Genomic DNA, 16,040 nt, shown 5'->3' with positions numbered 1-16,040 from the left:
TAAGGCTGTTTATATCTTCTAAATGTGAATTATGTCACAGTTGTGGAGCACACTTTCTTATAGATATCCTTAATTGATACTAACACCAAAATTTTTTTATTTTAATTCTCTCTTTCATTTTTTTTTATATTTTCCCTGATCTACATCAACATGATTAAAGTAATATTTGCATAATCCCTGCCCACCCGCATAATATGATCACTCTGAAATGTAAGTTTCGTTACTGACACAGAAAAGACATGCAATGACCAATCCAAAACGATTTGGGTAAGCTGACCAATCAGAGCAGAGTTGTCGTATGAAAGGGGAGGGGCTTACATAGGTTAAGTCTGATTTAATTCAAATGAACCATATATCAAAATCACAGCGAATTTATTCTAATATTAAACGTATATTCTGAGAAAATGTTTTCTGATTTTGTGTGTATTTAAATCTGTTGAAGGAAACTCAAACATGATATCAGGATGCTTTAAAAATAACACATGACCTGCTCTTTAATATGAAAGCTGGTTTCTGACATGGACTAAAATTAAATTGCGCCTCTGTGACTTTATATCTTACATTTCTGACTAGTTTTTCCCTCACAATTAAGAGTTTTTATTTCACAGTTCAGACTTTTCCCTGAGAATTTAATATTACTATAATTTTTTCTTCAAAACAATCCTTTTCCTTCATAATTGAGTTTAAACAATTCATTATTTGTCTTCAGAACCGTTTACATCTTGCAATGTTCACTTTCGCATGCAGAATAATGAGTTTGCCACACAATTCTTGCAATTCTTGAATTTTTACCTCGATAATGCAGAATTGCGTGACCTTTTTTCCCTCAGATTTCCTCAATTCTTGCCATTCTGATTCAAGAAATGCAGAATACTTACAAGTAATTCTAGCAGTTGTAAAATATTTGCTCTGAATTACATCTTGCAGTTCTGAATTGTTACCTCAGGAATGCAAAACTACAATTATGATATGCAATTTAATTTATTTTTACTCAGAATTGCACGTTTACATCACACAATTATGACCTTTTCCCTCTTAATTCTTAATTCTGCAATTCAGATTTGTTTTTTCAGAACTGCAAGTTAAAAATTTCAGTTATTTCCTCAAAATTTCCCAGAGTTTTTACTTAAAATCTCTTATTTTACAATTCATATCTTATTGTTTTACAACTTGTTACAACCCTATGTTTCTCTTGTCTCATCTGTCTTTTCTGTTTTGCTTAGAACACTTCTAATTGGCCACTTCCAGCTTGCTTGTTCCTGATTGGCCTACAGTGTTTTAAAAAGCCATGACACTACTTCCTTGGCAGCCATCTTGTTTTTGGTCACTTGCTTTGTGTTTGTTGATACGTTTGTATGTGGTATAGGCCAGAGTTGTATGTGTTAAGTCTGAATATTAAGATTTGAGATTGAGTACTTTTTGTTTTGTGTGACTACTGAGATTCTATTGAGATTTGCGAGTACTTTTTGTGTTAGCGTTTGTTTTGTTTATGATACTTTGTTCCACTGGCTTGTTTGACATTTGTTGCCTGCTGACATTGATTTTTGGATTGTCCTTTAAATATGATTGCCTGTTTTGTAAATAGTTTGTAAATAGTATATATATTGGGATAGTAAGGAGTTTGACGCCATTTTCTTTGTAAAACCTTTTTGACCTCTGTTTTTGTGTTGGGTAGTTACTATGTGACTATACTATGTTACTATAGTAACTATGCCTCTTTTTATTCTTTAATTGTGAGGGAAAAATGTCAGATATCTTTGATGAAAGAGATAATTACTTTTGTAATTTTGTCTTCACCTAATAAAGACAATATTTCATGATAAGGAAACACTGTTTACACTTAAAGTAGCCATCATGGATTTGTCAGCACGTGTTATTATCATAACGTCAGTATTGCTACAACATATCATAAGCCGGCTTTTATGCTATGCTTGGAACATATTTAAATAAATACCAAACAAAATTCATCAAAGATCAATTAACGAAAAACAATATGGGGAAGATAAAGAGCCTTAGAGTCAAAAACATTTCACATATATCCGTGAAATATCTCTCAATCTCCAAAATATGACATCAGAGACGATGGAAGATTTCTCATTGACAGAAATTATGCTGCACACATATTTTCTAAAGCTGATGTGCTTCGTATATGCGTATGATTTGTATTGCTTTGAGTCCCAAAGTCTGGTATAATATATATATTTATACTATATAAAAAGAATACTCATCACCATAAAAACGATTCATATCATTAGGTTACGAAAAAACACACATCTCGGCCCGTCTCCCTCCCTCCCTCACCCCTTTGGCACTAAAAGCTCTATTAAGATAAATATTACTGCTAAATTTCACTTCTCGGTTTTTCAGATGGTTGCTAGACACTTGAGTAGCCTCACATTCATCTAAGCACGTTCTGTACACAAAAGAATGGTAAGAAAAAGACATCGTAAAATTCTCTGTAGTTTCGTCCTCGTGTAAAATTACTGCTATTGTTCAGCTTTAACAGTAAATCACCGTTAAAACTTTACTAGACTTGTTGCTGTGCGCATGCCCTTGATATTTACACAATCTATTGGAATGATCAATCAAAGTGATTAGAATGGCTTCATGGTGAACTGATGTTATGTGTGAAGAAAAGCCTGATGGGATGGATGGATGGATAGAATGATGGATGGATGGATGGATGGATGGATGGATGGATGGATGGATGGATGGATGGATGGATGGATGGATGGATGGATGGATGGATGGATGGATAGATAGATAGATAGATAGATAGATAGATAGATAGATAGATAGATAGATAGATGGATGGATGGATGGATGGAACGATGGATGGATGGATGGATGGATGGATGGATGGATGGATGGATAGATAGAACGATGGATGGATGGATGGATGGATGGATGGATGGATGGATGGATGGATGGATGGATAGATAGATAGATAGATAGATAGATAGATAGATAGATAGATAGATAGATAGATAGATAGATAGATAGATAGATAGATAGAAAGAATGATTGATGGATGGATGGATGGATGGATGGATAGATAATGATATTAAAAGAAGTTTAAAATAAACTGTTTACATGATTAAGATAAGAAGCCCTTCTGCTAGAGATAAGAACGTTTAAAGTCAACATGAAACACCACCCACAGCTCATTTAAGCTTGTTTCAGTGATGGGCAAGTTATTGTCTTCTTTGGACTTTCATGCACAGATTAGCTGTCTGAAATAACCTCAGGAATGTCTATAAAGTTAATGGTGCATTTCCATTCCATGTTGACTTTATGATTGGACCAAAATATTGTTTGTTGAATGATTTGATACAGCTCAATGGTAAACCACAGTGAACTAGTTGGTTAGGGGTGGCCAAATGTAACATCACAAAATTGAATTGGTGGGTGTCTATTTAGTTTAATGTTGTTGGGTTTTTGCTAGTTTTTAAAAAAAGGACCTTGGTATTCTTGCCATGATATTGCCATCTGATACCACCACTGTACCATGATGCCACAATGTTTTGGCAAAGTTCGTTACAGGTTTTGGCCACAACGTTTGGTCCCACAATTAAACAAATGAAGAGTTCAGATGCAAAAACCTCTAATTAACCTCTAAGATGCGGTCTAAAATCTTCATCAAAAATGAGCATTATGCTCAGCCTCCTTTGTTTATGTTGAGTTATTTAGTAAGTAAGTAATGTGTATTTATATAGAGCATTTATTGAGTATATCCATACACCCGAAGCGCTTCACAATCATGAGGTGGGTCTCTCCACACCAACACCAGTGTGCAGCATCCAATTGTATGATGTGATGGCAGCCAAAGGACAATGGCGCCACTGCGCTCACCACACACCAGCTATTGGTAGAGCAGAAAGTCAATTTGGTGGATGGGGATGATTAGGAGGCCATGATGAAGGAAATTTGGCCAGGACACCAAGGCTAGACCCCTACACTTTACAAGAAGTGCCATGGGATTTTTAATGACCAAAGAGAGTCAGGACCTCGTTTAACATCTCATCTGAAAGACGGAGCTCACTGACAGTATAGTGTCCCCTTCACTTTACTGGGGCATTATGACTCACACGGATCGCAGATTGAGCACCCCCTGTTGGCCTCACTAACACCACTTCCAACAGCAAACTAGTTTTCACATGTGGTCGCCCATCCAGGTACTGGCCAGGCTCAGCCCTGCTTAGCTTCAGTGAGTAACCGGTCTGCAGGGTGATATGGCTGTGGCTATACATATATTTCACTTTGAAGACCATGAAAAGAACTTATTCTTTGCCATAAAAGTGAAATTACTGAACTTCTACACTGGAGCCTGTTAAAAATACTCATTTTAGAAGACAATTTCAGACGCAATTTAGAGGATTTCGCATCTGAACTCTTCAAATAAAGCAGGGGTCACCAATCTCGGTCCAGGAGGGCCGGTGTCCCTGCAGGGTTTAGCTCCAACTTGCCTCAACACAGCTGCCTGGGTGTTTCAAGTATACATAGTAAGACCTTGATTAGCTTGTTCAGGTGTGTTTGATTAGGGTTGGAGCTAAAATCTGCAGGACACCGGCCCTCCAGCAACAAGTTTGGTGACCCCTGAAATAAAGTGTAAAAAAGAACATACAGGTGAATATCATGAAATCTTTTCAACCCAGTCAAATTTCACCCCAAAATAATACAACGATTAGAAATGAATTATGAAATTATTAAATGAAGAAATAGAAGTATTTAGTAAAATAAATATAAAACAATTTCGTTAATAAATAATCAGAATTGAATACATAATTACTTTATAAAGAAAATTAAATAAATATAATAACTGTTAAAATCGTTGCATTGTGGCATTGTTTAATTAAATAATCTTGTTTAAATAAGCAGATTATTCAATTCATTTTAAGCTGAAACTGTATCTTAATAGGCTTCATGATGTTCACCCATGTATGTTATGTTCCAGATAAAGGCAGAAACTAGAAGAATAAAATGAAGAAGCAGAGAAAAATGAGCGTGAAGAGAAAACCATGAGCGATGACTGAGGCGTCTGAATATCCGTGTGTTTGCTCTCTCACACTGTCCAGTGGTACATCAAACAAAAAGCACTTTGTTCAAAGATTGCGTCTGAATCTTCTAAAGCATGGGGGACGTCACCTCGCTCGTGGGCTTCGATTATTACAGTGCACCAGCAGTAGTGTACTCCAAAGATTGTGTATTTATACAGGCTTTTCCCTTTGCTGCCTTGTCTTTTTTCCAGCCCTTAATAATCTCATTGTCTGATGATGAACGTAGCAAAAAAAAAACAGTGTATGAGAACATCCCCGCGATGCAAGTGAGTGTTTGTTTTTGTCCTGTTGGGGAGACACCATCAAACTGTAGTCCTCATAGAAACAGCACTAATTAGATGAAAGCCATGTTTGTTTAAGGCCACTACCAAAACAGACCGGCAGAACGCCGAACTAGACGAACGATTGTGATTCTACTGCAGGTCTGATGCCACAGCTTCTCCACAGCTTCTCCACAGCTTTACAAGCCAGGCTCATTGGAAATACATGCCTCAGAGAACATTTTTGCGAATCTGAAATGTGTTACTTGGGATATATTGTGTTGTGTTTCAGATAACAAATCCACTAGAGAGCGCTGTTTACATTATTGCTAATCTGAATTACCTCATGTTGGGTACATTTTTTGTATGCTTCAGATGACAAATCCACTAGAGGGTGCTGTTTATATTTTTGCCAATCTGAAATACATTATTTTGGCTACGTTTTGATGTATTATTTTGAATACAAATCCACTAGAGGGTGCTGTTTATATATTTTCAAATCTGAAATACAATATTTTGTGTATGTTTTGTTGAACTTTTGATATAACGTATCAACTAGAGGGTGCTGTCTACATGTTTGCACATCTGAAATGCGTTACTTGAGATATATTTTGTTGTGTTTCAGATAACAAATCCACTAGAGAGCGCTGTTTACATTATTGCTAATCTGAATTACCTCATGTTGGGTACATTTTTTGTATGTTTCAGATGACAAATCCACTAGAGGGTGCTGTTTATATTTTTGCCAATCTGAAATACATTATTTTGTGTATGTTTTGTTGCACGTTTACATTTTTGTGCATCTCAAATTTATTAATTTGGGTAGGCTTTGTTGTACGTTTCTGATTACAAATCCACTAGAGAGCGCTGTCTACATTTTTGAGAACCTGAAATACATTATTTTGGCTACGTTTTGATGTATTATTTTGAATACAAATCCACTAGAGGGTGCTGTTTATATATTTTCAAATCTGAAATACAATATTTTGTGTATGTTTTGTTGAACTTTTGATATAACGTATCCACTAGAGGGTGCTGTCTACATGTTTGCACATCTGAAATGCGTTACTTGGGCTATATTTTGTTGTGTTTCAGATAACAAATCCACTAGAGAGCGCTGTTTATGTTATTGCGAATCTGAAATACCTCATGTCGGGTACATTTTGTTGTATGTTTCAGATGACAAATCCACCAGAGGGTGCTGTTTATATTTTTGAGAACCTGAAATACATTATTTTGGCTACGTTTTGATGTATTATTTTGAATACAAATCCAACAGAGGGTGCTGTTTATATATTTTCAAATCTGAAATACAATATTTTGTGTATGTTTTGTTGAACTTTTGATATAACGCATCTACTAGAGGGTGCTGTCTACATGTTTGCACATCTGAAATGCGTTACTTGGGATATATTTTGTTGCGTTTCAGATAACAAATCCACTAGAGAGTGCTGTTTACGTTATTGCGAATCTGAAATACCTCATGTCGGGTACATTTTGTTGTATGTTTCAGATGACAAATCCACTAGAGAGCGCTGTTTACATTAATGCGAATCTGAAATACCTCATGTTGGGTACATTTTTTGTATGTTTCAGATGACAAATCCACTAGAGGGTGCTGTTTATATTTTTGCCAATCTGAAATACAATATTTTGTGTATGTTTTGTTGAACTTTTAATATAATGTATCCACTAGAGGGTGCTGTCTACATATTTGCACATCTGAAATGCGTTACTTGGGATATATTATGTTGTGTTTCAGATAACAAATCCACTAGAGAGCGCTGTTTACGTTATTGCGGATCTGAAATACCTCATGTCAGGTACATTTTTCGTATGTTTCAGATGACAAATCCACTAGAGGGTGCTGTTTATATTTTTGCCAATCTGAAATACATTATTTTGTGTATGTTTTGTTGCACGTTTACATTTTTGTGCATCTCAAATTTATTAATTTGGGTAGGCTTTGTTGTACGTTTCTGATTACAAATCCACTAGAGAGCGCTGTCTACATTTTTGAGAACCTGAAATACATTACTTTGGCTACGTTTTGATGTATTATTTTGAATACAAATCCACTAGAGGGTGCTGTTTATATATTTTCAAATCTGAAATACAATATTTTGTGTATGTTTTGTTGAACTTTTGATATAACGTATCCACTAGAGGGTGCTGTCTACATGTTTGTACATCTGAAATGCGTTACCTGGGATATATTTTGTTGTATTTCAGATAACAAATCCACTAGAGAGCGCTGTTTACGTTATTGCGAATCTGAAATACCTCATGTTGGGTACATTTTTTGTATGTTTCAGATGACAAATCCACTAGAGGGTGCTGTTGATATTTTTGCCAATCTGAATTACATTATTTTGTGTATGTTTTGTTGCACATTTACATTTTTGCGTAGCTCAAATTTATTATTATTTTGGGTATGTTTTGATGTATGTTTTTGATTACAAACCCACTAGAGAGCGCTGTTTATATATTTTTAAAAATCTGAAATACATTATTTTGTGTATGTTTTGCTGCACATTTACATTTTTGCGTATCTCAAATTTATTAATTTCATCGGCCCTCCAGGAACTGAATTTGACACCCCTGGTCTACATTTTTGCACATCTGAAATACATTACATTGGGTATGTTTTGTGAATCTGAAATATGTTGTTTTTTTGTACATCCAGTAGACGGAGCTCTCAAAAATTTTGCACATCTGAAATATGATATTTTGGGTAAATTTTGTTGCATGTTTAAGGTGACGAATCCTCCAGGGTGCACAGTCTACATTTTCGCGAATATGACATACCTTACTTTGGGTATGTTTTGGAGTATATTTCAGATGACAAATCCATAAGAGGGAGCTGTCTAAATTATTGAAAATCTGAAATATGCTATTTTGGGTGCAATTTGCTGCACATTTTAGATAACAAATGCACTAGAGGGCGCTGTCTATATTTTTGCAAATCTGAAATACATTACCTATAGTGCATTTTCTTGTACGTTTCAGATGACAAATCCACTAGAGGGTGTTGTTTGGGGGCACACCTCCTTTAATTATAAATTTTTTTTTTACACTTTCATGTTTTTCATTTTCACAAGAAATGTAGTCTGGCACACATATTTCCAATGGGCCTATGTTGCAGCTTTCTCATTGGTCCGAAAGGTGAGAACATGTAAACACACACACTCCATCTGCATTGACATTAATTACGCCGAACAGCGCACAGAATTTTCCATTCGTGCCGGTCCTCATAATGAAGACGAACTCTGGCTGTAGTGTCGGAGCACCAGGCACTCGTATTTAGGGATGGTCGGAAGTACTGACGTTTCAGCATCGGATGCCGGAGAACTGGGTGAAGCGCTGCCTGACCCGACCGAGTCCCTAAAGGGGGAGGGCGGAGTCAGGGCCAGCAGTTCCTCAAGCTCCGGCTGATTGGACGACGACTCCAGAGCTGGGGCCACGCCCACTTTTAGCTCATTCCCACTTGTTGTTGGAGACGTTTTCAGTCGCGATGGTCCAGAAAGATGGCAGGAGGCAGCAGCTCGACCCACGTTTGACTCCACCGGTGGGAGTGGCTGTATTTCGGCGTAGGTCGTCATAGTGGACGGTAGAGAAACTTCGCGGGACAGGCGGTAAGATGGAGGACAGCATGGTTCAGGTGAGTGGACATGTGCTGAAGTGCTAGTGGATATACCAACAGCTCCTCCTGGAGGAGAACTGGTGAGCATCATACTATTAAGCTCGCTGATGTTAGCAGTGAAGCGGTTTACCACACAGCTAATCTGCTCCATTAGAGAGCCCTGTGAAGCGCTTCCACCGGGACATGGCATATTAGTGCGATGCTGCGGAGGCTGGCACATGTACGTGGAAACGCTCATGACTTGTGCGTCTGTGCTTTGTGCTAAAGCGATGCTAGCTCTTTGTGTGACGGTGCTGATTGGAGAGGGCGTTTGTGGTCGGTAGGTGATTGGGTAGCGTTCCTCCGCCTCAGTGACTTCGTAGAGCATCTTGTTGTTGCTGTTGTCGGTGTTTATGTCGCTGCCTCCGCAGTAGCGTCCCTCAGATGTCTTGGAGAAGGGTTTGATGACAGCTGTCTGGTTGCTTTCGCGCTTTTTGATGTGGAAGGAGAGACGCTGCCACAGGTGGGTGCCTTTGGAACTGCACTCGTTTTGGGCCCACGTCACCGACTTCCCATTAGAGCTGAAATAGAAATAGCATTATGATTAAAACATTTTAAATAGTATTCTACACTATAAACTAAAAATTATTTTCTACAGTGTATGTCTATAAAAGGGTTAAAGTTTGGAATAAGGCTATATAAAATACCTCTGACATTGAGAAACTCAATCAATTCATCCATCCATCTATCTATCCAACCACCTAGTTTCTATCTATCCATGTACAGTATTTATCCATCCACCTACAATATCTATCAATCCATCTATCTACAGTACCTATCCATACATCTACACCATCTATCCATACATCCATCGAGCTATCTAAAGTCTCTATCTCTCCATCCATCCATCTACAGTATCTATCCATCCATCTACAGTATCTAACTATCCATCCATCCACCTACATTATCTAGCCATTCATCCATCTATTCATCCATCCATCCATCCACAGTATCCATCCATCTATCCACAGTATATATCTATCCACCCATCCATCTAGAGTATCCATCTATCCATCCACCTACAGTATCTATCCATCCATTTACAGCATCTATCCATCCATCTACAGTATCTATCCATTCATCTACTCCATCCATCTACAGCATCTATCCATCCATCTACAGCATCTATACATCCATCTACAGTATCTACCCATCCATCTACAGCATCTATCCATCTACAGTATCTATCCATCCAACTATAGCATATATCCATCCATTTACAGTATCCATCTATCCATCCATCCATCTACAATATCCATCTATCATCCACCAGCTACAGTATCCATCTGTAGTATCATCTATCCATCTATCCGTCCATCCATCCATCCATCCATCCATCCATCCATCTACAGTATCCATCTATCCATCCATCTACAGTCTCTATCCATCCATCTACAGTATCTATCCATCTACAGTATCTAACCATCCATCTACAGCATCTATCCATACATCTACAGTATCTAGCTATCCATCTATCCATCTACAATATCCATCTATCATCCACCAGCTACAGTTTCCATCTATCCATCCATGCATCTATCCATCCATCTACAGTATCCATCTATCCATCCATCCATCTACAGTATCTATCCATCCATCTACAGTATCTATCCATCCATCTACAGTATCCATGCATCCATCTACAGTATCCTTCTATCCATCCACCCATCCATCCATCCATCCATCCATCTCTCCATCCATCAATCCATCCATCCATCCATCCATCTACAGTATCCTTCTATCCATCCATTCATCTACAGTATCCATCTTTCCATCCATTTACAGAAACTATCCATCCATCTACAGCATCTATCCATCCATCTACAGTATCTATCCATCCATCTACAGCATCTATCCATCCATCTACAGCATCTATCCATCCATCTACAGTATCTATCCATCCATCTACAGCATCTATCCATCTATCTACAGTATCTATCCATCCATTTACAATATCTATCCATCCATCTACAGTATCTATCCATTCATCTACTCCATCCATCTACAGCATCTATCCATCTATCTACAGTATCTATCCATCCATTTACAGTATCTATCCATCCATTTACAGAATCTATCCATCCATCTACAGCATCTTTCCATCCATCTACAGTATCTATCCATCCATCTACAGTATCTATCCATCCATTTACAGAATCTATCCTTACATCTACAGTATCTTTCTATCCATCTACAGTATCCATCTATCATCCACCAGCTACAGTTTCCATCTATCCATCCATCTACAGTATCTATCCATCCATCTACAGTATCTATCTATCCATCTATCTACAGCATCTATCCATCCATCTACAGCATCTATCCATCCATCTACAGTATCTATCCATCCATCTACAGTATCCATCTATCCATCCATCTACAGCATCTATCCATCCATCTACAGTATCTATCCATCCATCTACAGTATCTATCCATCCATCTACAGTATCCATCTATCCATCCATCTACAGTATCTATCCATCCATCTACAGTATCCATCTATCCATCCATCTACAGCATCTATCCATCCATCTACAGTATCTATCCATCCATCTACAGTATCTATCCATCCATCTACAGTATCCATCTATCCATCCATCTACAGCATCTATCCATCCATCTACAGCATCTATCCATCCATCTACAGTATCCATCTATCCATCCATCTACAGTATCTATCTATCCATCCAACCATCTACAGTATCCATCTATCATCCATCAATCTACAGTATCCACTTATTCATCAACCCATCCATCCCTCCATTTATCCATCCATGTATCCATCTATCCATCCATCTACAGCAGGGGTGGGCAAACTCGGTCCTGGAGGGCCGGTGTCCTGCCCAGTTTAGCTCCAGCTCTGATCAAACACACCTGCTTATAGATAATTAGTGATCTTGGAGACACTGATTGGCATGTTCAGGTGTGTTTGATTAGAGTTGAAGCTAAACTATGCAGGACACCGGCCCTCCAGGACCGAGTTTGCCCACCCCTGATCTACAGTTTTCATCCACCCATCCATACATCAGCAAAAAAATAAATATATATATATATATATATATATCCACAAAAAAATTTATTCACTGTAACAAAATGTTTAACACCAAAGCATTTAGTCAGAAATTAACTGATAACATTTTAAAATGACTATATGTTCTTTAATACTCTAATATTCCCATACACATTGTTTCTCATTTTAATCATTATTATATGTTGTCACTGTTCTTTACCCACAGAGTTTTACTCATTTGCCAGCAAAAAGACTTTACTCATCTAAAAACTGCTAAATGAGTAAAATGAAGGTCTGGTTTAACATGTTGTTTCACTTTTTACATAATTAATGGTTTTAAATATGACATACTGATGATTTTGAATACTGATGATCATGAAGCATTACATATTGTCCACCATATTTTGATGTTTTTATTAGAAACACCTAAGCATGCTCTTGTATTTAATATGCTTCCATGCATATAAAATCACTTTTGTAATTTTTACTTGACAAGGACACTAAAATGGTGCGTCTGGTCTTTGATCTCCATCTATTATGCAGCACATCTGAACACAGAGATTATATGGTAAACACTCCGGCAGTGTGAGCAGACACACTTAATACATTCATCCCTCTAATCACAGGTCGTCTGAGGTAAACACTCTCTTTTCATGGCCGTCAATAACATAACAGCCCCGTTATTACCACACAAACGAGACATGACAACAATGGGCCAGCCTTTCATTCTCTCAACCTCAAGCTCTTTACTTTTAGAAACAGGATTGATAAGGCTGCTGCTTTTTTGCGAACTGGCTCTTTTTGAGAGTTCATTTCTATGAAATGTTTTTAAATAGCTCACATAAACTAGCATGAAGGTTAATATTCACACAAACTGAAGACCGAGGGAAAGGTGGTTAAGCACCAGGTTTCATGCAGCCGTCCACTGTGATCGGACATTAGACCAAAACTGGAGATGGGTCTGAAATACGGGAGACTCCCGGAAAAAAAAACGGGAGTGTTGGCAGGTATACTTAGATATCTTAAGTGTTTAGTGATACAATAACTGTTTGAAGGGAAAGGTTACTATAGCTATGTTTCCATCCAAAATTGCGAATGAACTTGGATTATCGAACAAAATCGTCACTTCCTGATTATCTGACACCAAATATCAACATATGCAAAATGCGCATAAAAATAGGTGGATGTAAACATAGCTCATGTCAGTATAGGTGACCATAGGTCAAGGTGGACACCCATGACATGTGGAGTCCCACAAGGTTTAATTCTGGCATCTATCCTGTTCAACCTTTATATGCTCCCACTGAGCCAAATAATGAGAAAGACCCAAATCTCCTACCACAGCTATGCTGATGACACTTAGATCTACTTAGCCTTACTGCCTAATGACTTCAGCCCCATTGACACCCTCTGCCAATGCATTGATGAAATTAACAGTCGGATGTGCCAAAACTTTCTTCAGTTAAACAAAGAGAAAACTGTCATTGCATTTGGGAACAGAGATGAGAACAGTTCTCAAGGTGAATGCATACCTTCTAAATGCCTAACAACAAAAAATAAGGTCAAGAATCTTGGTGTGACTCTGGAGTCAGATCTGAGTTTCAGTAGTCATGTCAAAGCAGTAAATAAATCAGCATACTATCATGTCAAAAACATTGCAAGAATTAGATGCTTTGTTTCCAGAGAGGACTTAGAGAAACTTGTTCATGCTTTTATCAGCAGCAGGGTGGATTACTGTAATGAACTCCTCATTGGACTTCCCAAAAAGACAGACAGACAGTTGCAGCACATCCAGAATGCTGCAGGCATTTTGAATGATTCAGGCTATGTCTACACTAATCCAGATACATTTGAAATTAAAATTTTGTCTAAAAAGGCTCCATGTCCACACTATTCTTTTCAATTCAATTCTTTACAAAAAAAGGTCCACACTAAAACGACTGAAGACGCTTTCGATCAACCACGCATGCGCACAGATGAAAGATGCTTCTATGGGTATCAGTCAAAATTCCTTGAATAGACTGCAATTAGTCCAAAATGCGGCTGGGAGACTTCTGACAGAGACTCATGACCATGAACACATATCCCCAGCTCTTTCCTCTCTGGGCTGGCTGCCTGTCAGGTCTCAGATTGAGTTATTAATTATTGTTCATAAATCCTTAAATGGTCTGGAATCTCCTTATTTATCAGACCTCCTACATGTACAGTATATAATTCCGGTAGATCATTAAGGTCATCAGATCAGTCTTTTCTTTCTTTACCAAGGACCCGTTGTAAGCTAAGGGGGGATTTTGCTGTTATCACCCCAAAATACTGGAACAAGCTTGCACCTCACATTAGACACGCTCCAATTTGATCTGTTTTTTAAAAATCGTTGTTCTTTAGCGTTTGAGACTTTTTAATGTTGACGGGTTTGTCTTATGTTTTAGTTGTCACATTTGTGCTGTATGATTTGTTTTTTTAATTAAAATTGATTGTGTTCAGTCCTTTAGACATTATTGTGTTGTAAAAAATGTGCTAGATAAATACACTACAACAACAACTACGACTTCTACTACTATGACAATGACGACAACTACTTTTACTACTTCAAGTATGACGATGACTACTACTACAGCGAGTACTACTACTATGACGACAACTACAACGACGACTACTACAACAACGACTACTACTACAACGACGACGACGATGACTACTACAACGACTAGTACTACTACGGCTACTACTACTACTACTACGATGACGATGACTACTGCTACCACTATGACGACTACTACTACGACGAAGACTACTACTACTACGACTACTACGACAATGACTCCTACTACAACGACAACTACTACTACTTATACGACGATAAGTACTACGACGACGACGCTACCACTACGACGACGACTACTAGTATGAGGACGACAACTACTACTGCAATGACGACGAATACTACTACTACCATTACTATGACAATTACAACAACTACTACTATGACAACGACTACTTTTACTACTACAACTACTACTACGACTACCACTACGATGATGACTATGACTACGACGACAACTACGACTACCAACACCAGCTGTTTATTTACTTTCCATCTCTTTGAAGAGTCACGGTAAAATGTCGTAACTGTTCTATACCAAACAACAGCTTCTATTAAACATTCTGTGTCTTTTGAGGAGAGGCAATATAGAGCACAAACTGACATTAAACTTTAATAACGCTGATACAAATAAATCAAAATGGACATCATCCAAAACATTTGCATCACAATGCTGTCCACCATGATAGCTGAATTCGTCACATTATTTTATCCAATGACTAAAATACGTCATTGTTTTCGAAAGCCTCTGTTTTCGGTGTTTTCAAATCTATTCACTTTGGACAGCGTTTGAACAGTGTGGACAAAAGACCAAAACAATTCTTTTGAAAACAAAAACGTATTAGTGTGGACATGACCTCAGTTCAATCTGATGCACTGATTCGATCTGTTCACAAAAAAATAATCATTTCAATTCACATCACTATTCAGAAAAGCACAACACACACCTGAGCGTCTCTCCAGATGATCCTCTTCTCTTCCACAGGTTAACCAGACTGCTGGAACGACTAGCGGCTGATGATGATTTCCCGTCTCCCACATGCATGCGCACCACAGTAGACGTAGTAAACGCGCTCCTCACATTCCTCTCAGGTTTAGCCAGAATAATATACACCTTGGGCACAAACATGCATCCCAGAGCCACAGTGGCGCTCAGGCTAACAGAGAAGCACATGGTGATGGTCTTATAGTTGGAGCCGAAATAAATGGGCACGAACGCCAGCCAGATTATACAAGTGGTGTACATTGTAAAAGCGATGTATTTAGCTTCGTTAAAATTGGCAGGAACGTTTCGCGTTTTAAAAGCATAAAATGTGCAGCTCATTATTAGCAGCCCGTTGTATCCCAGTGGCGCCACCACACCTAGATTGGTGGTATTGCAGATTAAATTGACCTCGCGGATTGATGGATAATCGTGGATGACGTCAGG

The 16,040-nt window shown here is 38.0% G+C and overlaps 1 protein-coding gene across 2 annotated transcripts in view; it reads right to left on the bottom strand.

Moving 5' to 3' along the window:
• Positions 1-8,568: 8,568 nt before the first annotated feature.
• grm5b (glutamate receptor, metabotropic 5b) overlaps positions 8,569-16,040 on the bottom strand; it is a 131,703-nt gene continuing 124,231 nt past the window's right edge. The window contains exons 7-8 of one of the 2 annotated variants that reach the window (XM_056473428.1): positions 15,559-16,040; positions 8,569-9,520 (exon numbers count right to left, since the gene is read on the bottom strand). The exon at positions 15,559-16,040 is cut by the window's right edge and continues 458 nt beyond it. In XM_056473428.1, the coding sequence (XP_056329403.1) occupies positions 8,569-9,520; positions 15,559-16,040 (1,434 nt within the window). The remainder of the gene's footprint in view (positions 9,521-15,558) is intronic. The other variant, XM_056473429.1, reaches the window with a different exon arrangement.

This window comes from Danio aesculapii, chromosome 15 (genome assembly GCF_903798145.1).
Source record: "Danio aesculapii chromosome 15, fDanAes4.1, whole genome shotgun sequence".
In the NCBI taxonomy this organism is placed as follows: Eukaryota; Metazoa; Chordata; class Actinopteri; order Cypriniformes; family Danionidae; genus Danio; species Danio aesculapii.
This window is presented reverse-complemented; position numbering and strand designations above follow the sequence as displayed.